This window comes from Gopherus evgoodei, chromosome 23, assembly GCF_007399415.2.
Source record: "Gopherus evgoodei ecotype Sinaloan lineage chromosome 23, rGopEvg1_v1.p, whole genome shotgun sequence".
Lineage (NCBI taxonomy): Eukaryota > Metazoa > Chordata > Testudines > Testudinidae > Gopherus > Gopherus evgoodei.
Window position 1 is genome coordinate 9,897,707 of NC_044344.1, and position 26,133 is coordinate 9,923,839.

The 26,133-nt window shown below is 44.7% G+C and overlaps 1 protein-coding gene across 1 annotated transcript; it reads right to left on the reverse strand.

Moving 5' to 3' along the window:
* Positions 1-5,451: 5,451 nt before the first annotated feature.
* METTL2A (methyltransferase like 2A) lies at positions 5,452-24,745 on the reverse strand. Its single transcript, XM_030541427.1, has 9 exons — positions 24,631-24,745; positions 23,134-23,225; positions 17,644-18,023; positions 14,767-14,816; positions 13,120-13,180; positions 11,377-11,516; positions 10,510-10,616; positions 10,222-10,287; positions 5,452-7,848 (listed from the first exon to the last, which is right to left on the reverse strand). Exons 1-9 carry the CDS (start codon positions 24,735-24,737, stop codon positions 7,676-7,678), a joined length of 1,176 nt encoding a protein of 391 aa, XP_030397287.1. The 5' UTR covers positions 24,738-24,745; the 3' UTR covers positions 5,452-7,675.
* Between the last annotated feature and the right edge of the window lie 1,388 nt (positions 24,746-26,133).

Here is a 26,133-nt window from a genome sequence, read left to right on the forward strand (position 1 = left end):
ACAATCTAAGGTGCCTCTCTCTCCCCTTTCACTGTATAGGAACCTGGGCGGCTGATTCAGGCTCTGTGGATTGCAGGGCTGTTCCTGTGATTTTCTAGGCACCTCAAAGGCATGGTAATACTCAGCCTCACGCTGTCTCCGTCCCTTTGCGGATCTGGGCCTCTTTCTCTGTTTCAGCGAGGCCAGCAACTGCCCTGCTCTTCTAGCATCTGGCAGGGTTCACAACCAGCTTACCAAGGGATGTGGTCCATACTCCATCAGTTGGATTCTTTAAATCCAGCTTGGGTGCTTTTCTAAAAGATTATGCTGTAGATCAACCACAAATTACTGAGCTCAGAGCAGGCACCGGAGTGAAATTCTGTGGCCTGTTATGCATGAGGTCAGACAAAAGGAATAGGTGGTGAGCTGTGATTACCACCCAATTGACTAAGGATTGCACACATCCTATTCTTATGACCTTATGTCCCAGTACCCCCTACTTACCTGTTCATCTCATCAGCTAATGTTTGTTAGACTGGAGCAAGATGAAACTCTTTGGGGCAAGGGATTGTCATTTTCCGTGTGTTTGTACAGGACCTAGCACAATTGGGCCACAACCATCTTTTCCTGGCCACAATACTTCATCCTTTCCGTCTCTGATACAGATGAAACCACGGCTATCCATGTCTTTACCAACTCCAGACTGATCTATAGCAACACATGCTACTCGGGGGCTTCTCTTGCAGGGCACACGGAAGCTTTAGCAAGTGCAAAATGAGGCACGACCCATTTTAGGTAGGATGGATGGATGGATAATTGCATACGATACCCGTGCTTCCTGCTCTGCACTGCCTCCAAAACACGTACAAGTGTCATTCAGGCTGTTGATTACTGTCTGTAAAACCCTCGGTGCTTTGTCACGAAGGAATTTTACATCAGAATTACCACCTGGGCAGCTGAAGTAGGTAGCTCCGATGGGAATTTTTTGAATACAACTATCTAACGTGGACATAGCCTACAACTCAGTTATATCAGACACCCTCTCACTACACTTCATCACTTGCCTTCAGTATAACGCTTCATCAGTGCCACTCTGTGCCATTCATCCCAGTGGTCATTTGCTTGTACGTTATAACCCCACCCTCGCTCTGTTTAGGTGTTTGAAGTTGTAAGCTTTCTAAGGCAGACGCTCTCTCTGTAGCTTTGTACATCACTCTGCCCACCAATCCTGTTTGGCCTTTTGGGTGCTACTGTAAAATAAATGTTTAATAAGACTGTTGGCCCCTGAGGTAAGACCTTGTAGTAGCAGGTGACTGGACATTCTCACTGATGGGCTATTTGCTGTGGCATTTGCTGCTGTTAGGAAACTGCCAGCTCTGGACAGAGCGTAGAGCTGGTGGGGGATTTTTCAACAAAATTTTTTTTTGGATCAGAAATCCAATTAATCAACACCAAGCCTTATTGGGGAAAATGGCTGGTTTCAACAGATTTTTCAACTAGAAATTTTATTTTGGAAAAATCTGTCAAAATTGTTGAAATGGTGCCTTTGACTTTTTTTAGACAAAAATTTTCAGTTTTCTGGTTCTAAATGACTTCTTGTTTAGAATGATAAGCTAAAATTAGTAGAAAGTAAAAAAAGTTGTAAGAACTGTTGAAATCTAAATGAAATGTTTCAAAATTATCAAAAAAAATTCTGATTTACCCAAACTGATTTTTTTTTCTCCCAGATTTTCAGCTGGCAACAGTTTTTGAGATTTCAGCTTTTCATCCTGATTTGGTATGGGAAAATGTTTTGAGATCTCAAATGGTTTTACAGGACAGGAAAACTGTTTCCCATCCAGCTCTAACTGAATGTGAAGCAAAACCCAACTCTTTGTTTTTAACGAACTGTAGAGGTTGGCTAGTCCCCCAGTTCTGGTCTTTATAAAGAAGCTGGTTTTAATGGTTGGAGGGAAGGTGGATGAGAATTAAGTGGTGAGAGAGGGAGAGAGAGAGAATATATATTCCTTAATTTGGATCAATGTATTTTCTTGATGATGTAAAAGGCTGGATACTATAGCAACAGGAAATTTATAAATGTGTGTAATAATTACATGCTCAGTCAAATGCTGTCCACACCCAAGAGGGTAGGTAAGCCCTTCTACACCATCTTTTTCTCTGCCAAGGTCCCCTCTTTTGCAGCACCCATTTCTCCAGATAATCTACTCCAAATATTGTTCTTGCCTCCTTTTGATCTTCCCCAATGGCAATCACTGTATTCTTTGACAGGCCTTCTGTGATGTCAGTACTATTTTTTACATATAGCACTTCTTACATGTTTCAGAAGAACCGTCCATCTGTCTGTTAGATTTGATGGTCCATCCTTCAGAGCCAACTCTCTCTCCTCGAGTTTGGCTTAGTAGGCACTCATGAAGTCTTCCCCAAGTACTTTTCCATTCATGCATTTTGAACATGAAGCAACAGGATTAGCCATAGGGTAGAGACTTTTTGCCTCAAGGTCACAGCTTTGAATCCAGCCTAGGTTAATGGCAACCAAAATTTGTTAAAATGTGAGGGCTGTGTGGAGGTTCATGTGAAATGTGTTTGGTGGCTTACGTCGTACTGCCAACTGCAAGTGGTCAAAAATCATGAGTCAGGCTGTCAGAAATCATGAGATTAAATAATATAATAATAATACTTTATGAATTCTTTTTCTATTGGTTTATGAACTTTTCAGATGCACTCACTTCATTTTTTTCCAATCATTTCTCCACAACCATGCAGTCTAGAAACTTTCTTTTTTAACAACAAAAAAACACATTTTTCCCCAGTAATAACATGATTCCAGCAGCTGAGGCTTTAAGGAAAACACCAAGTATTGCAAGACTCATGATTAAATTGTGAGAGTTGGCAACACTGCCCTAGGTACAGATCCTAGTGGGAAAATGACCAAATCACAAAAAAACAAAGAAAAAATCCCAGTCCCACAATTGGCACTAAGAAGCACTCTTTCAGGATGTCTCAGTAAACTAGATAGGTTACAGAAACTAAATTCATCTGACTCCCCTGCGAGGGATCCCCCCAGTTCAGAATCAAGGCCCATCGGTGGAACAGCATAGGAGACATCTGTATGCTGTTACCCATGTTATGCCTAGCCCATAGATAAAGAGAAGACTTCTGCCTCTGGACTAGGAGTCCAGCACGAGTCACTAAAAAGTAATATGCCACCACCTGACTTCCTGCAGAGGCCAGATGTGTTGGAATCGGCCTTAATTTCCGTGCAATGGTAGCACTCTGCAATCGAAACACCTTTTCAACCACGCCCACTTGCAGTCGGTCCATTTGTTGTCAAGGGCCACTAAGTGTCACCTATTAGTTTTGCAGACTATAAAACTTCATTGAAATGATAACATTCAATTTTACAATGTAGCTCTTGGGATGGAGGTAAAGGGGGAGACAGGCATGGGCCATGTGGCCCAATACATTGAGTTTCTCTCCATCTCTCCAACCAAGGGGCTTCAGAACCAACATGTTCAGAATGTTTTTAAGCTAACATGATGCTGCTAACCTACCCAACCAAGGGCAGCCAACCTAGATTTAATTTCCTAAGGCAGCGATTCTCAACAAAGTTCCCAGGACCCCCTGGGGGGCTGTGAGCAGGTTTCAGGTGGTCCGCCAAGCAGGGCCAACGTAGACTCACTAGGGCTCAGGGCAGAAAGCTGAAGCCCCACCACATGGTCCTCGAGCCCTGCCACTCGAGGCTGAAGCCGAAGCCTGAACAACTTAGCTTCACGAGGGCTCCTGCAGCACGGGGCCCCAGGCAATTGTCCTGCTTGCTACCTCGGTGGGCCAGGGAGTTTTTATAGCATGTTGGGGGTGGGGCGGGGGGGCTCAGAAAGAAAAGGGTTGAGTTCCTGCTCTAAGACGTTAGTGCCAATAAGTTTAATGATCTAATTTCTATACATCATAAAACCATCATGTAATTCAGTCTGATCAGTGTTCTCTGCTCAGTAGGGCCAGGACTGGAATATCCCAAGAACCACACAAAATAACCTGGTGACTCTCCCACAACTCCTTTTTGGGTCAGGACCCCTACAATTACAACACTGAAATTTCAGATTTAAATAGCCAAAATCATGAAATTTACTACTTTAAAAATCCTATGACCATGACATTGACCAAAATGGACTGTGAATTTCTTAGGGCCCTATCCATTGGTCTGTAGTAGACCTGATTCAAATAAAGGCCACTATGCCTGCTGCTTTCAAGAACATAAAAACGGCCAGACTGGGTCAGACAAACATCCATCTAGCCTAGTATCCTGTCTTCCGACAGTGACCAATTGCCAGGTGCCCCATAGGGAATGAACAGAACAGGTCATCATCCGGTCACTCAGTCTCAGCTTCTGGCAAACAGAGGCTAGGGACACCATCCCTGCCCATCCTGGCTAATAGCCATTGATGGACCTGTAACATCTAAAACAAAATCATGTTTAACCGGTACTTTTTTATTCCAAGTGCCTGTTTAAATGCTAAAACAGAACAAACTAGGTTAAAAAAAAAAAGAAAAGATACAGCTATATTCATGGCTACATGCCTAAATGGTTGCCAGTTTTTGCATGAAGCTTAAGTTAAAACCAGATAGATATGGTAAGAGCCTTTTAGCTAGCAGAACAATCATAAGAAACTTCATTTTAACTCTTTTAGGAAAAGAGCATGAACTGCTTTTACGGGATCCATCAGCTTTAAATGAATAATTTATAATGAAAGAAATAGCTTTCCTTGTGTTACAACAAACCCGTGGGTGATTAATAAGGAATTTTTCTAATTATTTTAATTCCCCTCAATTATACTGCTTGTTTACTTCAAGTAAATAACTCTCCTTCAAGGGAGATAAAACTATCCCCAAAAGGGACAGCTCCTCCTAGGGACTGAGGGGAAGGGACTGCAGGAAACTCTCTCCGGTGCCAGCAGTCTCTGGAAAAGCGACATTTAAGCAAACGCAGGGTTGGTTAGATGAGAGGCAGAGGGATGTCATGCTGGAGAATTACAAAGATTATTCTTCCCTAAATCTGACTTGATCTTCTGGGCGGGATGAGGGAAAGAGACAAGCATCACCAGGACTCAGAGGAAAAGGAGCTCCTGTGAGCAATGATGCAATCATTACCTTAAAGCAGACATTTATTCTTCCAGTCTCAGTTTCAAGCAGAGACTTTTGTCTAGGTATTGTCCATTCCCCTGTAAGCTCCTCAGGGCAGAGACCTGTCTTATTCAATGACTGTAAAGCACTAACTCTCTAAAATATTAAAACCTCTTCCAAACTCAGTAGCCAATTTTAACGTCTAACTAAAATACTCAGGAGTTCTCTCAGGGCTCTCAGATTTTTATCCGTAAACGTTGGCAGATCATTTCACTGTACACACACACACACACACTTTCATCAACAATAACTGAAATGTACAGGTAGACAAAAAGAAAAATACTGCATGAGAACTTAGGGTTTGACTTAAGGGTGTTTACTTGGTATATTTTGATATGTAAGGTTGATAATTTGTGTTTTAACAGTTACAGAGTTTTAACTTTTTGAATCTCAACATCTACGGTCATTAAATTACTATTGTCTTACCCCCCATAGTTTCCCACAACTGTGCAAATTGATAAAAATGCATAAAATTCAATACCAATATCCATCTAAATCATAAAAAATAAATATTGAATCCTGCCAAGCCTAAATATCTGTGAAGGAAAGATGCCTTCTCCATACGTTTTTTGCCTTAGAAATAGCAGGCATTTTGAGTCTGGTCTTTTCCTCCTCCATCCATGTGTTTGAAAGTTCTCTCAACCCTGAAGAAGCAGGATTGTAGCACCTTTTACAAGAGCTTTTCTTCCAGCTGTTCTCTCAAGCTTTAATCAGGTATTTGCAAAGAAATGTTTTGGAGTCTGACTTTAAACAGGAAAATAGCATCAGCATGCACGGCACTCAAAGGGAGGCTCCAAGGGACTTGCTGGGTCACCTTTGCACCTGTACTCAGCCTTGGAACAGATCACTCTATGGAGTTAGGAATGACAATTCCAGAGGGACAGGCTGGCGGCATGGTGGCAGTGTCACGAATCAACAGGGCCGGCTCCTAAACATGATGATGGTGGCAGGAGATGTCACCACGATACCTGTGGACTCTTCCAGCACCAGTCAAGCCAATGAGCCCAGTTCTGTCTCAATGACAAAGCTCCCATTGACTTCTATTCTCCCTGACAAAGCTCCCATTGATTTCTAAGGGACCAGGAGCAAATTCTTCTCTCTTTACTTCCCCTTTCATCCTTCCAGGCATAGGTTCTTGTTATGTCTTTGTCAGTGAGATGATACAGCCCCTTATGAGTTGACATCTCCTTCCTGTGTAGGTACTCTTAGCCCATGATCATCTCACCATCAAAATATACGTGCTGTGAATGTAATGGCATGTGAGGTGCACCAGACTGCATAGGCACAGCCCTGGCCCCTCTCCCCCCAAGCAATGTCAGCCAAAACAAATCATTAGGAAGGTGTCAGGCTGGGCTCTCTCCAACACAGAGATCCTGAGAGAGATAGGCACTAGGGGAAAAGAAGGTTGTGGTGGAAGGTAGATGGAGAGAAGGAGAGTCACAAGTCAGCAGCTACTCAGAAGCATCCCAAATCCCCTCCAGTCCCTCCCCTCCCACATCTAGCTAATCCCATTTTCCCCCCACAACCTGGTCTTCTTCCTATCCTGATAATTAAACATAGGCTTGATGGAATTTCCCCCACCTTCTCCACTCTATACATATGAAAATCCACAATCAGAAATGATAGTCTGTCGTGGTCTATACTTTGACACCTATCACAACATGCTATTTTTGCCCCGTGCTTGACTGACCTGAACCTGGATCTCCTCAGCGCAGATGAGCTGCAGTACAGCACACTAGCTTGCTTGGAAAGACTTAAGTAGTGGTGTAAACCATGGCTGGTAAAGTTTAAAGCAAATCAGTTCTTTATAATTGTAACACGGACTGTATCCTCGCACTCTATTTAAAACAGATTCCCCAGAGTAAAAAAAAAAAACTGGCTCCCAAAGGTGTGGAACACAAAGATAACTTTTGCACCTTGTGGGAGGCTTCCAGTAAGCGAACTACTAAACACCGTCCACCACATTGAGTCAGCTGATTACCTTATGGAGGATGGAAGGCGATTCTCCCTTCGTGAGATTGCACAGGCCAGGAATGAATCTGCACTCACAAGCCAGCCTGGCTTTTAAAACCTGTTTAAAACCTCTCTGTATCTGATTTGCAAGGCATGTGAATTTGGATTTCAATACCCAGAGCAGCGAGTGACAAAAAGGCGATGGGGCAGGAGGATCTGGGATGGCTGAAATGAACCCCACTGCTCTGCAAACCGCAAAACTTCTGTTCCTTTTCATGCAGACACTCGGAAGACAGAGGACAAGAGACAGTGAGTGCCCATTTCTTAGGTAAATTGTTAGTCACCCTTAATTTTAAAAACAAAGACTAGTAACTAGATATTGTCGTGGAGTCGTCCTGAGCATAGCTCCACCTTGCACACAAAGCATGTCAACGTATGACTAGTCCGGTCATTGCAGGAGGCGCCAGAATTCAGCATGACATGGCAGGTCTGCTCAGTGCCACACGCTGCACAGGAGGAGAGTCTCAGCAAGTCCAAATACAGCACACGTGATAGATGTGCCTTGCTAATGAACGTGCCCATTCTCCTTCTGTCCTGCAGGGAAGGGCTTGCGGTATTTACACTGGATCCACACTCGATGCATCGTCACTTGCTTTCCTCGGTTCACCTGTAGGCGCCGATCGACCAGATTCTGGACTTTTTCCAACCCAGCCGTGGTGAAGAGAGCATCCAATTCATCTAGGAGGGGTGGGGAGGAGGCAGTTAAGATAGCAGAAGCATTAATTTGATCAACACTTGCTTGTTGTAAGCTAAACTGCTCTAAGTGGAGGCCAAAAGATTCCTTTGAAGGTTCAAGGAAGTGCTGGAAAAATCCAGTGCTTTTGATTCCACTGTCAAAATGAAAGGACCACGTGACACCTGGCTTTGGATGTATCACGATATCTACAGTCTGCCAACCCTTGTGATCATCTTGTGGCAAGAGTTAACATCAACCTTGGGGTACATGTTCTGTTCTGCTTTACTGAGGGGGAAGAGAAGTGCTTGGATGATGGGCATCACAGAGAGCAAGGGGGAGGAGGAAATGAAGACAGCAGCAACCCTGGAATGAAGGGGTGGGCACTGTCCATTCATGAATGCCTGAGGGGACGGACTTTCCTGTCTCAACTATCCGTAATCTTGGAATGTGTTTTTCAAGGGATTTGATCAAGATGCTAAGTACCCTCAAATCCTAAAGTCCCTGGGAGTGGAGGACATGCAGCACCCTACAGGATCAGGCCCATGCTGTAATGGCTCCAGGGTTAAGCTTACAGTCCTATGTGTCTGATTTATAGGGCCCTGCCAAATTCTTGGTCCATTTTGATCAATTTCATGGTCATAGGATTTTTAATATAGTACGTCATGATTTTGGCTATTTAAATCTGAAATTTCATGGTGTTGTAATTGTAGGGGTCCTGACCCAAAAAGGAATTGTGGGAGGACTGCAAGGTTATTACAGGGGGCGGGGGGTTGGTACTTCTACTCTCTGTGCTGCCGCTGGCTGCAGCTGCCCTCAGAGCTGGGCAGCTGGAGAGTGGCAGCTGCTGGCTGGAAGCCCAGCTCAGAAGGCAGAGCCGCCGCCAGCAGCAGGGCAAAAGTAAGGATGACCTGGTATGGTATTGCCACCTTTATTTCTGCACTGCTGCTTGCAGTGCTGGGCCCTCAGTCAGCAGCCGCCACTCTCAAGCCGCCCAGCTCTGAAAACAGCAGTGCAGAAGGTTGGCATGATATGGTATTGCCACCCTTATTTCTATGCTGCTGTGGACGGGCACCGCCTTCAGAGCTGGGCACCTGGCCAATAGCCACCGCTCTCCGGCCACCCAGTTCTGAAGGCAGTGCAGAAATAAGAGTGGCAATACTGCGACCCCCTAAAATAACCTTGTGACCCCCTCTGTAACTCTTTTTGGGTCAGGACTTCTGTCTGCCCTGTGAAATTTGGTCTGCCCTGTGAAATCAGGACAGTATAGGGTAAAAGCTCCCGAAAGATCAGATTTCATGGTCTGTGATGCGTATTTCATGGCCGTGAATTTGGTAGCGCCCTACTGATATGGATTGTGGTCATTAATCCAAAAACATCCCAGAAAAGGCACATCAAGGTGGGGCTGATCAAGACACAGAGTGCCCTCCAGGCCTGAACAATGCTATAGCCAAGCAGTCCAAACACAAGCGATACGCGCCATGGTGCATTCTGTATCAGGGTGCCCCAATGCACTGGCTGCATGTAAAGCCAGAGACCTAGTAGTGCTGGGAGAGACCCAGTGTAATTGCAGCTCTGGGAGCATGTGATATTACAGTGTTTCTGTAGCAAAGAGTGAACAAGTCCCAGCTTGAGCTCTTTCATCCCATACCTGCCATGCTGCCAGACAGCCATTTTCTGCCTTTCCAAACACCCATTTTAGAATGATTTAGCTGTAACGTATATGCCCGCCCAGTGACCTGATCAGCTCATTGCAGCAGTACCACTGCCCTACATACACCGATCATTTGAGACCAGACTAATGGTTACTGGCAGTAGGACAGAGGTGCCCGATATCACTAACTTGGCTGGAGGTTTGGAGGGCAGGGGGTGATGGGTGGAGAAGAATACAAGCCCCATGATGCAGCAGCAGTTTTGCTGAGGCTACCTCAGCTCAGCAGACAGAGTAGTCTTTAGTTCCCCCACATTGGCAGAAGACAAGATCTTCAGAGTGCTGGCCCCTCTGGCTCCACCCCCACGTGCCCTCCCCCATGAAACAGTATCCAGGGAATGCCCCTCCCCACACCTCCTCAAATTCTGCTCCCCTTCCCTCTCCCCCCCCCCACTCCCAAGTGCAGCAAGTTCCATTGTGAGAGGGCCCTCTGCACGTGAGGCAGATGGGGAAGGATTCTCCGCTACATGAAGGAACACACTGAGCCATATTTCACAATGATCAATAGGCCCAGCTCTCCATGCAACTGACAAACCTCTAATGTTTCAACCCAGTCCAGAGAGGGTATGTCTGAGTCCGCTGCTTGCCTCTGGGGGTTTGCAGAATTTCCCCACACGTAGGAATGAGGAAGGTGAGAAGGTTGGGAATACAAGATCTAATCTCCTACCTTGTGTAAAGAAGTAAACTCTGGTCCCATCGCCTCTCACATAGAAGTTATCAGACAGACACCGACCTGGGGGCAAAAGTTGTTCGGACAGTATTACCCACCTAACTTATTTTAAACCAGCCAATCAGCTGCACAAGAAGCCAGATGGCAATCCCCACCCCCTACTGCACTCTGTGCTGGAAGGGAAGTTATTAGTCTGTCTCCTAGACACACCAGCCTCCCCTGCAGACACTCTCGCATCACCCATCCCTGATGTGGCAAGGGTTCCAGTATGGAAGGAGGAAATACCTTTCTTAAACCGAAGCTGCGCTAGGTCATAACGACCATAATCTCGTAACAGAATCATTCCTCCTGGTTTCAGAAGCCGGCTCAGTCTGTTAATGACGCACTGCATCCTGGGAAAAGGGCAAATTAGGAAAATTTAACAGCCTTCAAAGTTATGCTTGCTTCCTTCGTCCCTCAGATCATTCAAATGAGTTGAGCTTACCAAAGAGACAGAGTTCCTTTACGTTTAGACTTTTATTTACAACTTATGACTCGAGTGAAAAATTCTCATTTTAAACAGCTCAGTTGTTTTAAGGTTTTTAAAAGGGTGGGTTTATAGTGGAGAATATGAAGATTGTTGTGGTTTTGTCAGCAGCTGTCCCAATAAACTCGATTGCGTCTATACACACGGACTTGTAGACTATAACTTTGTTTATCTGAAAGTCTTTGTAAGATGGCATCGCATCAGAGGAAATGGTCACGTGATTTAACGCAGGATCTCCAAGTGCTATCCACGGTTCTGCATAGATTTCCTGTGAGAGTTTGGGCAGGAATCCTAGATGCTAGATAAAAATCAGACTAGAACAGTGTTTCCCAAACTTGAGAAGCCGCTCGTGTAGGCAAAGCCCCTGGTGGGCCGGGCTGGTTTGTTTACCTGCTGCGTCCGCAGGTCCGGCCGATCACGGCTCCCACTAGCACAGGGTGATGACCACACTAGGTTAAATTTAGAGTTTCAGTAACACAGGTAAGGATTATTTCACTACAGAATTTTTAACCTGACAATATCACTTTAGTGTCCCCCATGAAGGAGCTTTGACTGCGTTAGTCATGTGAACCCTCTTCTCTGTTCATTACAGTGAATTGCTGGTGCTGGAGTGGAGGCCGACTTACTTTTCTGGGAGAAGAGCTGATAGGACAAAGATGAGAATAACGATGTCAAGACTCTCCTCTGGCATTGGGTATGGGCTTTGGTCCTTGCACAGGTCATGAACGAAGGCAAAACAGCGAGAAGAGTCATACTCTGCATTGGTCTGCAATTAAAAGAGGATACAGACACTGTCAGACACAAATACTAACGCCACCTGGCTGCAGAGTCTCCATTTCACTTTCACATGGAAAAGCTGGAAGAGCCAGGGTATGTCTACACTGCAGTTGGGTTAATGCCTCCTAGCCCAGGACAGATTCGCACTAGCTCCACTCAAGCTAGAGTGCTAAAAATAGCAGTGTGGACACTATGGCACGGGAGACGGCTCAAGGTAGCCGTCCCAGTCCAAGCCTGCCCGACCAGCTAACCTGAACCACTGCCCACACCGCAATGTCCACATGTTATCTGTAAGTGCACTGGTTCGAGTGGAGTAAGTGGAGTTCGAGTGGTTCGAGTGGAGTAAGTGTGAGTCTGTGTATCCGGGCTGGAAGGCATGCCCTTTGCTGCAGTGTAGACATACTCCCAGAGGCCTTGAGTCCATCTCAGAATAACCCCTGTGTGTACAGCTATTATAATTAGAATATTCGAGAGAGGGAAATAGAGGGGAACTATGGAAAATCATTAAGTAGATACGGCAGAGTTATAAGAGAGTTCTGGACTCCTTCTATTCAGTCCTTCTCTACTGCCAAAATAACCAATGCCAGACTGTGGGATCAGTGACAGCTTTAAGGTCAAACCTCTCACAAACGATCAAGGCTAGAAATGGGTGATTTATACCATTAAGCTGGAATTCTCCCCTTTATAGCAGCACAGAGGGTCAAGGCCTAAACCTGATCCACTGAAATCAACGGTAAAACTCGTACTGATTTCAGTAGGGTAGCACTGGGCCCTTAGGTTCAACATTTCAAACCAGGATCTCTAATGCCAGGCTCTTAAAACCATATTTAGATTCCTAAACAGAAGGGGACTGTGTTACAGAGTCGCGGAGCAACCCCAGCTCCCAATGACATAACAGACTCTGATCAGTTTCACTCTGTGGCTGCTTGGGAAGGTGGGGAGCACAACAGTCATACTGGAGCAGCTGCCCCTTGCTGCTATCCTTGTCCCCACTCACCATCTCTCATATCAAACGGGCTGATAAATTTAATACTCTAGCTAAGTTTTCCAAACTCCATTCTAAACAGATTTGTTTATACCTGCGATTCCATAGCCAAAGTCAGCCCTTGCCCCAAACAACAAAGTCAGCATCCACCATGACATCACACTAGCTGCCTGTGCAGCAGCAATGAAATGCTACTTCCAGACCTGTGGTTACATCAACGATACAAGTGAATCAAGAACAACATTAATGGACTGAGGCTGTAAGAAATCGTTCTAAAGATTTCAAGACTTCAGCAGTTGCCCAATTAAACAGCACCTGGTCTGGAGACGGGAAAGCAGACTTACTTCTCCAGAACCATTGTCAAACTGCCTTTTTATTTAAAAAAAAAATTAATCCTGTTCCCTTCCTTCCTACAGCCTCCAATGGCCAGATCCACTAATCTACTTACATGGAGAGGCAGTATCCAGTTCTAGCTAAACATCAAGCTGCCAGGAAAATTGAACTAATGAAGGCAGTGCTAATAGTAGATCTTTGCAAATGCTGCACAGGATCTGCAGCCTCCACCTAGCTTTGACTTCATCAAGAACTTACACAATATTTAGTTTACCTGGACAAGATCCACAGCTGTGTTGGAAAAATCACAGCAATAAACGAAGAGCCCCGGATCACTGAAATAAATGCAAAAGAAACAAGAAACAGTCACGTGCCCCATATGGTTCTCAAGGTGGACAAAAATTAATCATAAAAAAAAATCTGGATTTTTAATCTAAATATATTTTTCTTTTTAAAAATAAGCCTATTTAAAATTAAATTTGAAATTATGACAATCTACATTAATACCTACACTTACTATAATCTATTAAAATAATTTAAGTCAAAAATATTCAGCCACTACATGTTTGCGGCCAAAGTTTTAAAGCAAATCCAAGCACTGAACTGGGAGCAGTCATGCTAAGCACCTGTAACTAGATTTTGTCAAAGTGCTAAACTATCTTTTGACAACAGTAGTTTCTTCTGCAGGTGCAGAGCCAATGATTTTTTCATTTCAATTTATTCAACTATTTCAATTCAATGACTAGTTCATTCAAAGTTGAGAAACTGATTGGAAAAATCAAACAAAATTTTCCTGCTTTTTCACCTACTGATCTATGAATAAAAATGAGGCGTAAGAGGATGAAAACTACTAGTTCTAAAATCTTGAAAGAAATGGTGACCAGAAACAATCAATTCAATTCACTAACTACACACAAGACTTCATTTCTTAAATAAATCAGTTTTAAATACTAAACATGTGTTAATCTTTTCTCTTATGTATCCACCACATTTAAGGTAGTTGTATTTAAGCAATAAACACACATTTTAAAATGCTGGTTTTGTGCAGTTTAATTGAATTCCAATTTCCATCTAAATTAATCTTCATCGAGTAAAAAAGAAATGCATCATTCACCATTTTCTAACATCATAAAAAAAAGTTAAAAATTAACAATCCGAATAATGTAAATTAAGTTATATAATTGCTTAAATAAATGTGTATTGAGATAGCGTATCCTCCTGGTTAGCAACAAGCAGTACCAAATTTAGCATGAAGGCTAGATTTAGTTTAGCAAATCAATGTTTTAATGATTACCTGCCAACGAGAAGCAACCTTTCATTAGGAAAAGAACTAAACTGTACAAATGCAAAGCAAGATTAAAATCGTTGACTTAAATCAAGGTTTCCTGCTTGCTGATTTAAATCAGGATTAAAATTGTTGATCTAAAATCAATTCAACTTGCAAAGTAAGTTTTAGGGAAGAAGTGGGTTTAATGGCGAGAGCACGCAGCTGGGAATTAGGAGCACTGTGCTTTATCCGCATCTCTACCAATGACTTTCCGCGTGGTCTTGGATGAGTTACTTAGCGCCTCTGTACTTCCATCATCCCCATCTGTACAATGATGCTTACAGTGTTGGGGGAAAGGAGGGAGAACAGAGATTAGGAAGCTTGTCCGCAGAGTACTTTGAAAGCCACAAATGAGTGGGTGTGCAGAATTTCATGACCACCAAATGCATCTTATGGACTCTCAGTAACCTTTTAATCACAATTCATTCATTCAAAGGTGTGTGGGCAGAACTGACAAGTGGGTGTGTTTGTGTTTAGCTTCTTTTATATGCAATGGGTCTATGCATTTAAAAAAAAAAACAGAAGCAGAGCACAACATTCTTTCCAGTGATTTTTTAAGACTTGTAGAGGAAAAAATGATTCAGAGCTGCTTACTTGTTGGTTTGCAAAATTGGGAAGACCGTATTTCCAGCACCACAGCCAACCTGCAGAAAAAGAGCAGCCAGTTACACACCTGTCCTGCTTTCCTCAGAGACACCTGCTTTCTAGTCTGCACTTAGCAGCTGTTACAAAGCATCACCCTCCAGCCACAAAATGATGTTCCAGCAACCTACGGGGGACCAATCCCAAACAGCAACGAACACCTGCAACACTCATTAATGAGATGAAGATGGTCAGCACTGTCACAGAGTCACCGGGCAATGCTCTGGAACTGCTCCCCACCAAGCCAGGCAGGACTTTGGGGCGCCTCCTCTCCCTCGGAGCAGACTTGTTCAGGGCAAGAAGCTCACACGTCTTCACCTCCTGGGTCTCTCCTTGGAGCATTCAGCATCCTCTGCCCCTCTATGCGCTTCCCACAGCGAGCCTGCCCCAGCGGGGTCCTGGGGAAGCCACAGGGTCCTGCACCCTCACTTTGCAGTCAGACGAGACTCAGACAGCCAGTAAAACAGAGGTTTATTCGATGACAGGAACAGGGTCTAAAACAGAGCTTGTAGATACAGCGAACCGGACCCCTCAGCCGGGTCCATTCTGGGGGGCAGTGAGCCAGATCCCCCACATCTGCCCTCCACTCCTCGACCCCAGCCAGCTCCAGACTAACAACCCCTCCTAGCCCCTCCTCTCTGCTCAGCTCCTTTCCTGGGCCAGGAGGTCACCTGATCCCTTTGTCTCCAACACCTTCAGCTGGCATCTTTGCAGAGCAGGGGCCCAGGCCATCAGTTGCCAGGAGACAGAGTGCCAGGCATTTAGGTGCACTGTCCCTTTGCTCTTCAGCAATCACATGCCCTTATCCCACCACCTAGATACTTAAGAACTGCATAGGGGACACTGAGGCACCAACACAGTATTCAGAGGAAACATCAAGAACATTCCCAGTTCGTCACAAGCACCTTTCAGGATCAGGCCCTGCAGCCGAGCATTCACAGGAAGCCACCAAACTAGCTGCCTAATTCTACCAACAGTCTGGCAGATTGTGCGGATCACAGATATTCCTGAAAGTTGTTATTGCTGGAATTGCAAGCATAACAACCACTATGAGTCACCCAGGCAGCCTCAAAGGCCAGAGGTTAGTCAGTTTCATTTCCATACAGAGACAATGAGGAAGAGTGGGGGAGGAGGAGGAGATTTGCTTTGCTCTTTTTCTTTCTGTTCTAGCTGCACCGTATTATTTCAGTCTCCCTTTCTAGATGGCTCTCCTACTATCCCTCAGTTAGAACTGGGCCTGCAGTGCTACTGCCCCTTACCCCTCACCTTAATTGGAAGAGAAGATAAGCCATACAATTTAGTTCAGCGGCTTTTGTTCCTGAATGTTTAGGGACTTCTGTGGAAGGACTGAAGTAAGCAGAATGGAATGTGCTATTGGCTGTTTGAAAATGACGACGGGCGCAGAAAGCACACGGGTAGGATATGAAAACAGAGACGGTTTAATAGTATGGAAAGCTGCCTCTAACAGATTTTAGGTGCTAGGATCCTGCAGAGAGCTTCAAAGCTGTGTATGCTGACTCACCTCTGGGAGAACAGGGCTCCAACAGAATAGGTGGCTGGCCGCTGCTATTAACGCAACTCAACTCTTCAATAGAACCAGCCACAGATATATGATGATTGATCATCCACAGTGACAGATTGTGCGGGCAAACTTAGCACAAATATTTCAGCTTTAATAGTTTATTAGCCGATGAGTTCTATAATCTGTTTTAGGAATGCTGTCGATACCCCTTATGCATCACCATTTTGAGACCTCACAACTACCTGAAAATTCCTCAGCTGTACTGCATAGGGTTTTTTTGATCTGCAATACAGTTTTCAGAGTTTTGTGTCCCTCAAGTCAGACAGACTCAGGAGAGAACCCAGAGGCCAGGGACAGAGGGAAGCTTCCTGAACACAGTTAACAAACCAATTCTTTACACAACGAGAACGCATATTGAGACCTCAGCTGTTACTTTAACATCAAATAGCAATAACTTGCCTTTTGAATCTCAGAAGGCCTTAGTGTGGGGCACAGTCAGATACTAATCCCTTTGGGAACTAGTTAGTAACAAAGACCAATCTGACCCAAAACCCAACAGGCTTTATTCAGTTCAAAGTTTTCCTCTACGTTCTTAACACCCTCCACTGAGCTGCTCCAGTCCATCTCACAGCTGTGGTCCTCTCTCTATCCCCCCAACACCCCACTTGTTGTAGAGGGGGGTTCGCTTTCCTCTGCAGCATGGGGGTACAAGTCACTTGTCAGGATTATCTGGACATATCTCACTTTAATAATTTCTCTGCCATCGCAGGGGTCTTGGGCAATCCTAGTCCCTGCCTGTGGTTTAGTCTCCTGTGGGCTGTAATATTTTGGTCTAATTTTGGTTGTTGGGTTTATTGTAAAGGTGCTGGGTAACACTAGCGGCCTGTGAAATATTGGAGGATGGGGGTGTGTATCAAATGAGATGATCTGGTGGTCCTTCTGGCCTCAAACTCTGTGACTATATCTATTCCTTTGCTCAGTCTCATTACTCCTGGCACAAGAGCCTTCTCCTCTGTAGCAGCCTTCCTGAATCTTTCCCTCATATCAAATTTCTGTTGAAAATTAAGCTCTCTCCTTGCCTATATTACAGCTTCTCTCCTATTATTCATTTCTGTAAAGAGCTTTGGGACAGATTTGTAAGAAAGACGGTTGGTTCTCTATGTAAAGTTGTGTTGCGCTGTAGGATTTGCTGAGGTTGTACATGATGACCGGTTAGTTTGAAGTCTGTCACCTTCATGAACAAGGATTCTGATGGCAAGTTTGATTCACTTGGGAAAGACGCTGTTTCTCTCATTCATTGAAGTTACCTCTAGTATACGGTAAGTGGCAGAGGATCCTGGGAAGTCACCATCACTTAGTTTCAGGTCACCCAACTTCGGTACTGCTTCTCTATCTGTGTCGAGTCTGTTGATGATATTATTACTGTCTTTCATCAAGTCCAATTGATGATGCTCTTGTGTTCTGGTTTCCAATGAACAAAGACCATTTTCACAGCTCCCCAGCCTGGTCTCTCTGGGTTTTCTGGTGCTACCATCTTTGTATTCAGACGCCTCAGGTTGACTTAGGTTCTGGTCTGGTGCCAGTTCAGGAAATTCAGTGAACAGCCAGTGTCTGTCCTTGAAGAAGCCATTTTCATGGATTTTATAGAAATCATTCCAGTATTCATTGGCATTGAGCTCATATTCATCTGTAAGCAAAGATACAGAAGAAAGGTCAACAGAAGTGAAGTCAAATTTCTTAGCTTGCAATCAGTTTAATCAAACAGGGGTCACAAGCTCCATGCTGTATTTAGTAACTTATTTAAGAATTAGGGTTATGCATTGAGGAGCATGCTGATTTGAGTCTGACGGCCTCACATGTGGAGCAATCAGCCCTCTCCCAGCTATGACACTACACTGCCTCATTAGGAATAAAAAAGGAAAGTGTTTGTGAAGGAACTTGTCTGCCTTTCTAGCTCAATTTCATGGCACCAAGATAGGCCTTTTCTATTTGTAGAGAACTGATCAAGAACCTCTGCGTCCTATTCCCCATCTCTTCCATTGATTCTCTCTGGGACCTAAGGAAAGTCATTTAGGGCTTCATGCCTGAGAAGTACAGAGCACCTACTATTTCCAGTGAGAGATGAAGGTGCTTAGTATATTTTGGGATCAGGCCTTTTAGCTTCCCATCTGACAAATGGGATAGTACTTATCTACCTCACAGAGTCTATGCAAGGCTTAGCTAGTATTTGTAGCATGCTTTGAAATTGTGTGAAATTAGAAACATTATTATAACTTAGTCTGACTGCCAGCACAGAACTGCTCCCAGTATTTTATTTTCCAGTGTATTGTGCAATTTAGAGCATCTGACATTTCTGAGATTACAGACAGGGAAAGACCACCAAGGGAAATGTCTGCTCCCCCATGCACCCAAGAAACCTTAGTGGGGAATGTTACCACTCAGATTCTAATCTCTCAGACCTCCTGGATTGATGTCATAAGATGAGTAACACAATAGTGAGCAAGAGCAGGAAGACTCCCCCTCTGTTGCGGATGTGGAATGGAGGTGATTGAGTGAGTTTCTAATGGGATCAGAAATGGCCTGAAAATTTCCATGACATGACTGCACAGATTTCAGATACCTAATACAGTTCTTGGAGCTGCTTCCTCTCTTGGGAAATGGACCCAGCGTAAGGAACTGATTAGTATCTTCCAAATGTGGTGAGCCTCTCTCTCAAGTAAGGTTTTGGCATGAGCAGTCCTGGCCTATTGTGCTGGGAAGAGTTAACAAATTTCAGCGCCCTTATGCTGCCTATCAACTTGTAAGTGTTAAGGCCGAGGGCCACAGACTCCAACCACATTTCAACAACATGCAAGCCCTTAAACAACTTTTGACAGTGACTTGTTATTTATTGAACTCAGAAAAATCACCTACAATTATGATTACTCCCCCTCTTCTACAGCTCTCACTCTATTTTCTCTACCACCTGCCAAGGACAGAAGGCTTAAGCAGGGAAAAAGGGGCATCCATTAAAATTAGAGTTACTCTTGAGCCCAGTCATCAACACAGAAGATTAAGCTGGAAATCTCCCTAACTGTTTAAGAGAGGTCTGAAGGAGGATAAAGAAAAGAAGGCTGGAAATGTCTGGGGAGAAATGCAGTCTCAGTCTAAAAGAAGGCTTGGGCAAGGGAGAAAAAAAACGGTTTTGGCAAAGAATTGAAAAGTCAGTTATGGGTGTATTTTTAGTAGGATTTATCCTGAAACACAAACTACTAAATATAAAAATAACCCCTCTGACTTTATCTCGGTTATAAGGATCTTGTAAAGAGCCATGACCTCAGGACCAAGTTAAGAGAGATTTTAATATCTGATGACAGGCTGCAGCCATAGCACCTCATGCTGTGATCCAATCAGATCTCAAGCTAAGCAGGGTCAAGCCCATACAGTGTTTACACAGGAGACATTCAAAGACCACTAAAGTTGCAGCAGAAGTAGTAATGTTGATTCAGTAGCTGGCAGTTTTTCCTGAGCTCCACGGAACCAAAGCCTTAATGTGGAGGCAAGGAAGTACAGTGCTAGTGGTGCCATCTTTCAGATGAGAAAACATGAGGTGCTAATAAAATTTCACAACATTTTCATACACGTAGGGGATGCTAACCTTGGTGTCTTGGCAAGATTTCAACTCAGCGATCTACATTCTAATTACCTAAATCAGTGGCTCTCAATCTTTTCAGATTACTGTACCCCTTTTAGGAGTCTGATTTGTCCTCCATACCCCCAAGTTTCACCTCACTTCAAAACTACTTGTTTGCAAATTCAGACAAAAATAGAAGAGTGTCACAGCACATCATTACTGAAAAATTGCTGGCTTTCTCCTTTTTACCATATAATTATAAAATAGATCAATTGGAATATTAACATTGTATTTACTTGTCAGTATATAGTCTATAGAGCCATATAAACAAGTCACTGTCTTGGTGAAATTTTAGTCTGTACTGACTTCGCTGGTGCTTTTTATGTAGCCTGTTGTAAAACTAGGCAAGTATCTAGATGAGTTGGTGTAACCCCTGTAAGACCTCTGCATACCCCAAGGGGTATGTGTATGCCTGGTTGAGAATCTCTGATCTAAATGCCTCCTGTGATATCCACTGCATAAGATATTATGCACTTCCTGTCCTGAAGAATGATGCAGTAGTGCTGTGCATTACTGGACAGCGGCTATTTTCTATTCCAGAGGTGTGGTGGTCCTTCTAGTAGACCTGTATAAAGCCATACCTACCTCAGAGATGTTGTGGAACGTACTGTTTGTAAAACAACAAAGCCCTCACATCAGTGCGGCGTAAGAACAAGAAATCAAGGACCAGCTGGTAAGTATCACTCAAAAAATTGATTTTAAGGCCCGAAAGATCCATTACAATCCTCTAATTTGACATTTTCCCAGCGTGGCCCAATGAACTTCACCTATAATTCCTGCTTCAAGATCAAGACTATTAAAAATATTCCTTTTGGTCAGAACTCTAGTGTGTGAGGACGTCCATGTGTGAGCTGGATTCCTGCGGAGCTCTCTCTTTGGTTGGAAGTCCAGAGAGATCAGCTCTTTCTTGTGAGGACAACTGCCAAAGTCCAGCCCATATCACCCCTTCACACTAGAGAAATCTCCCGGATGAAATATGTCCCCAAGCAAAAATTACTGGCCACAGAAGATGGGGAGGGAATCAGAGACTCCATGGACCCAATGAATTATTGTCTCCTAAGGGAAAGTGTGGAAGCCACGCTGCTTTTTCCATGTCTCCAGCTAGTTAATACCCTTTCCCAACCAGACACCCTCCCCTTTCCTTCAAAATAAATTCTGAAGGCCCATCTGTTCCACAAGATACTAGAGCTGTAACAACCAATATCCTACTTTGCATTGTACTGCTCTGTAGTGTAGCTACCCGTGCTTTAGATTACTAGAGCTTCAGCAGGGATTCCATTCTGTCTAGAATGCCACCATGGAGTGCCATGCACTGAATTATAGCAGTATATTAAGTCCCACAGTGGGGGCAGAGTTACCATCTCTCCTCTACTCTGGGAGTAAGTAAAGCTAGCGGATAGTTGGGCAGCTTTTAAATGAACTCAGCATGTTGGATATCACAATGACGGCTGCTGGCTACTGAGCACTTTTGAGAATCTAGACCCAAGAGTTTAGGAGGGTCAGTCTTAGCCATAGTGAAAAGCCTGCTATTGTGAACACAATGGAATGCTACATGGAAAGGATGTGAATAGTCCCATCAGAGTTAGCATTTTTGCCTTACAGATGTAATAGATTCATGCCCCTTTAATTTTAATTAAGAAGAAGGTCCAGCTTGATACCCAGGAGCAGTCTACTGTAGAAATACCAATGTAGACTATTCCTATTTAGCTACATCCAAGCATGAGGTGGGATATAACAAATAACATCAATCAAATCTAGTCTAGCTCTTGAGAGAAAGGTACAGCAGTGGACAGCAGGACACTTTCACCATCTTTCATAAAGTAGAATGAGATCTCAGAGCAGGAGAGCAAAGGGGCTGGGTGAACTTTAGAGCAGCTTTAACCAAAACATCAGCTACAGAGCTATGCTTCTCCAGCTTGATTCAGATTTATAACTACTGAGAGTTTAAGTGATGGATACGCCAATATTTCCTGCACCAAGGTCTGAGCAAGTGAAGGGAATTTGAAAGAAACAGCTTAGAACTTTAGTACCATACTGGTTAGGCCTCAACTAGACTAGTGTGTCCAGTTCTGGGTGCCACATTTCAGGAAAGATGTGAAGAAATTGGAGGAAGTCCAGAGAAGAGCAACAAAAATGATTAAAGGTCTAGAAAACATGACCTATGAGGGAAGATTGAATAAACTGGGATTGTTTAGGCTGAAGAAGAGAAGACTGAGGGGGGACATAACAGCCTTCAAGTATGTAAAAAATTGTTACAAAGAGGAGGGAGAAAAATTGTTCTCATTAATCTTTGAGGATAGGACAAGAGGCAATGGGCTTAAACTGAAGCAAGGGCAGTTTAGATGGGACATTAGGAATAACTTCCTAACAAGGTAATTAAGCACAGGAGTAAATTGCCTAGGGAGGCTGTGGAATCTCTGTCATTGGAGATATTTAAGAGTGGGCTGGATAGACACCTGTCAGGGATGGTCCAGCTAATGCTAAGTCCTGCCTTAAGTGCAGGGAACTGGACTAGATGACCTCATGAGATCCCTTCCAATCCTAAAATTCTATGATTTGATGCCAAACATTCAATGCAGGATCTTGGATAAACTAACATTTTTCTTAGTCTGTTTCAACTATTACCATTAACTTAATGCACACAAATACGGGCACCCCTAATACTGCCTATAGCTTAATAGGCAAAAGAGTGAGCTTATTTCACAAGGAGCATAACATCATATAAGGAACTTGAAGATTAAATGTTAGAAGTCATTAAGCTGCTAGAGAGATAGACAGCCATGAAGGCAGAACAGAATCTGCCCCTTGCCTTATAACTGGGAGAAGTCTGTTTATATGATTTATAGCATTTCCTATTAATATGTAAAATATCAACAAGGAAGTTCAAGGCCAATGTGATCCTCCCAGCCAAGATCACTTAAAGTCTAATGGGATGAGTTATGGGAAAAGTTCTAACGGCATCTAGCGGCACATACTAAACAGACCCCAAGTCTGATTAAAATCAGCAGTTTTGGGAAAAATGTTGGGGGAAAAATGAAGATGAATCTTTGTTTTTGCCTAGAATTGTCAGCTACTGTACTGATCCATCAAGATTTATAAGAAATACAGTGGCATCTAGAAGTACCTTGTTTATCTTGTGGAACAAGCTGCCTGCTGTTCTCTTGAACTTTGCTCCTTGCACTGGCTTCCTGCTCTTCAGACCATTCAACATTATCCCTGTTGGGAAAAATAAAATGAGCTACTTAGCTGGGAAGGTTAAGACTGGGGGAAAAAAGAGGAAGCTGCTGGGCAGTGCAACAGCATTTCAGTGTCTGGTAAATTAAGAACCAAAACCACTCTCAATAAGCAAACAAAGGGAGGGAATTAGATGGCTCACTGAATTGGTAAGAATAGGGTTTTCATCTGTAGGTCTCCAGTTCAAATCTGGGCCAGTTAGGTAGTGAGCTAAAGCTCATCAACATGTGATGGCTGTTCAGAGGTGAATGTGAATGGCTGTGGGTGCCCATACAGTTTTAATGGACAGAAATCCACACCACAAAATCACTATCACTAATAGGCACCCTTCGTTGACAAAGCAGACAACTCTCCTGTCATGTACTAAAATAGCTTTAATTCATACAGATTTAATATTGAACAATATGCATGAATATCCTAGAGATAGGACTGGATACAGGAAAACTTTCAGATGTTAAGAAAATGTTGACAGTTTCAATGTACATACACAGTTGCACAGGCATTAAAGCAAGTGATAATTTAAAAAGAGCGAAGAAAGATGATGTGAAGGAGACAGGACAAAGAAGAATATAGGGGCCTAGCAGAATTATTCAGGCCCTAAAATGGATTATTCTTTCATTACTATTTGACAGAGACAAAAGACTTAAAGAAAAGGAACAGCAGATCCCTAAGAATTCTCCATTTCTGGAGAAAGGAAATTGAGAATTTACATTTATGAAGCGACTTTGAGTCATATAATCCATAACTGGATCACCAAGTAAGGAGAGAAAAGGGCTGTGCAAATGCAGAGGAGGAACAGTTTCAATCCGGGAAGCTCAGTTCTCTCAGGGTGGGATGGTCCGTAAGGGGGGGGTCGGTTCCCCCGGGGGGGATGGTCTGCATAGGAGGGGGGTCGGTTACCCTGGGGGGGATGGTCTGCACGGAAGGGGGGGGTCAGTTGCCCTAGGGGGGTGGTCTGCATGGAAGGGGAGGGTCGGTTCCCCCGGAGCGGGGTGGTCTGCATGGAAGGGGGGGGCTGCTTCTGCACCCAAGGGGGAATCGGTTCCCCCGGGGGAGGGGGGGGACGGTCTGCACGGACCGGGAGGTTGGTCCCCCGGGCCCTAGGCGGGAGGGCTGTGCATACACAGAAGGGGTGGGCTCGATTCCCCCGGGGGGGATGGTCGGTTCCCCGGGGGGGGGGTCAGTCCCCCGGGGCCTAGGCGGGAGGCCTGTGCACACGCGGAAAGGGGGCAGTTCTCCCGCGTTCGCAGGGTGCCCCTCGAGGCTGGGGCGGGTCGGGCTGCACGGGGGGGTCGGTGACCCCCAGCGCTAGGGAGTCTGCGCGAGCGCACGGGGGGAGGCTGCTCGCAGAAGGGGGGGGTCCCCGGGGCGGCGGGGGTCGCCTCACCAGGCGTTGTGCTGGAAGAGTCGGCTCGGGTCGCTCAGGAAGCGGCTCCCGAACGGCTGCCTCCTCCCAGGGGCCGCCGCCGCCTCCGGCCCGCCGGGCGCCGCCATGACAGGCTGCGCGACCCGGAACCGGAACCCGCCCCTTGACCCCGGTGCCCGACCGGAGAGAGAACTGCCGGGCGGGAGGCGGCCTGGGAGGGGCGGGGGCTGGAGCGGGGCCTGGGCCGAGCCTCGCGCTGGCTGCTGCCCGCCCCGAGCAGGAGCCGGAGGCTGCGCCTGCCCCAGGGAGCCCGGGCGTGGGGCAGCCCCGCGAGCAGTGGGGTCACCGCCCACCCGTGGCACGTGTCCCTGGGGGGCGGGGGGCAAGCGGTGCTGGAGCGCCCGGCCCTGGGGGTCCAGCCCACCCAGAGCAATAGGGTCACCACTGGCGTTTGGTTTCAGGGAGCAAGAGCCCAGCTCCTCCTATCGCCCCCGACAGAGCAGGAGGCCCAGAGTTCTGCCCAAGGCGTTCAGTCACGTATCTCATGAACACATTGTGCCTAACAAGCCTCATCAGCATGGACGTGTGTCCTCTGGAGCCATGGCTGAAGCATGAAGAGCCCTACAAATCTTTAGCACATCGGGCATGTAGCTGTCTTGCAGTGCGGCTCCACCAATGCCATGCAAATGCCTGTTCTCAGGTGGTGAAATCAAGAAGCAGGCAGCATTCCCTTCTGCAAACGTAATTAGGGTGACCCGATGTCCTGATTTTTGGGTCTTTTTCTTATATAGGCTCTTATTATCCCTCACCCCCTCCCGATTTTTCACATTTGCTGTCTGGTCACCCTAAATGTAACCAAAGTTGTTTGAGCGATTGGCTGAACAAGAAGTAGGACTGAGTGGATTTGTAGGAACTAAAGTTTTACATGGTTTTGTTTTTGAGTGCAGTTATGTGACCAAAAAAAAATCTACATTTGTAAACTGCACTTTCATGATAAAGAGATTGCATTTCAGTACTTGTAGGAGGTGAATTGAAAAATAAAATTTTTGTATAATTTTTACAGTGCAAATATTTGTAACAAAAATAATATAAAGAGCACTGTACACTTGGTATTCTGTGTTGTAATCGAAATCGATATATTTGAAAACAGAGAAAAACATCCAAAATATTTAATAAATTTCTATGCATATTCTATTGTTTAACAGTGCAATTAATTTCGATGAAGTTTTTAATCGCAGTTAATTTTTTTGAGTTAATCATGAGTTACTCCAATTAATCGACAGCCCTAGTAATGAGTCATTGAACTCCCTGCAGCTTCCCTCCCTATGACGTAAGTATGAGCCCCATTTCAGAGATGGGAAAACCAAGGAACAAAGTCAGTGGCAGAGCTAGGAATAGAATAGAGAATCTTGATACCGCTCCCCCAAATCTGTCAGGTAACCCCTACAGTGATATTCCTGAATCCAGTGATTGTTATAGAGAAAGAGCGGAGACTGGTAGAAGAAAAACATGTTTCTCTTTTAA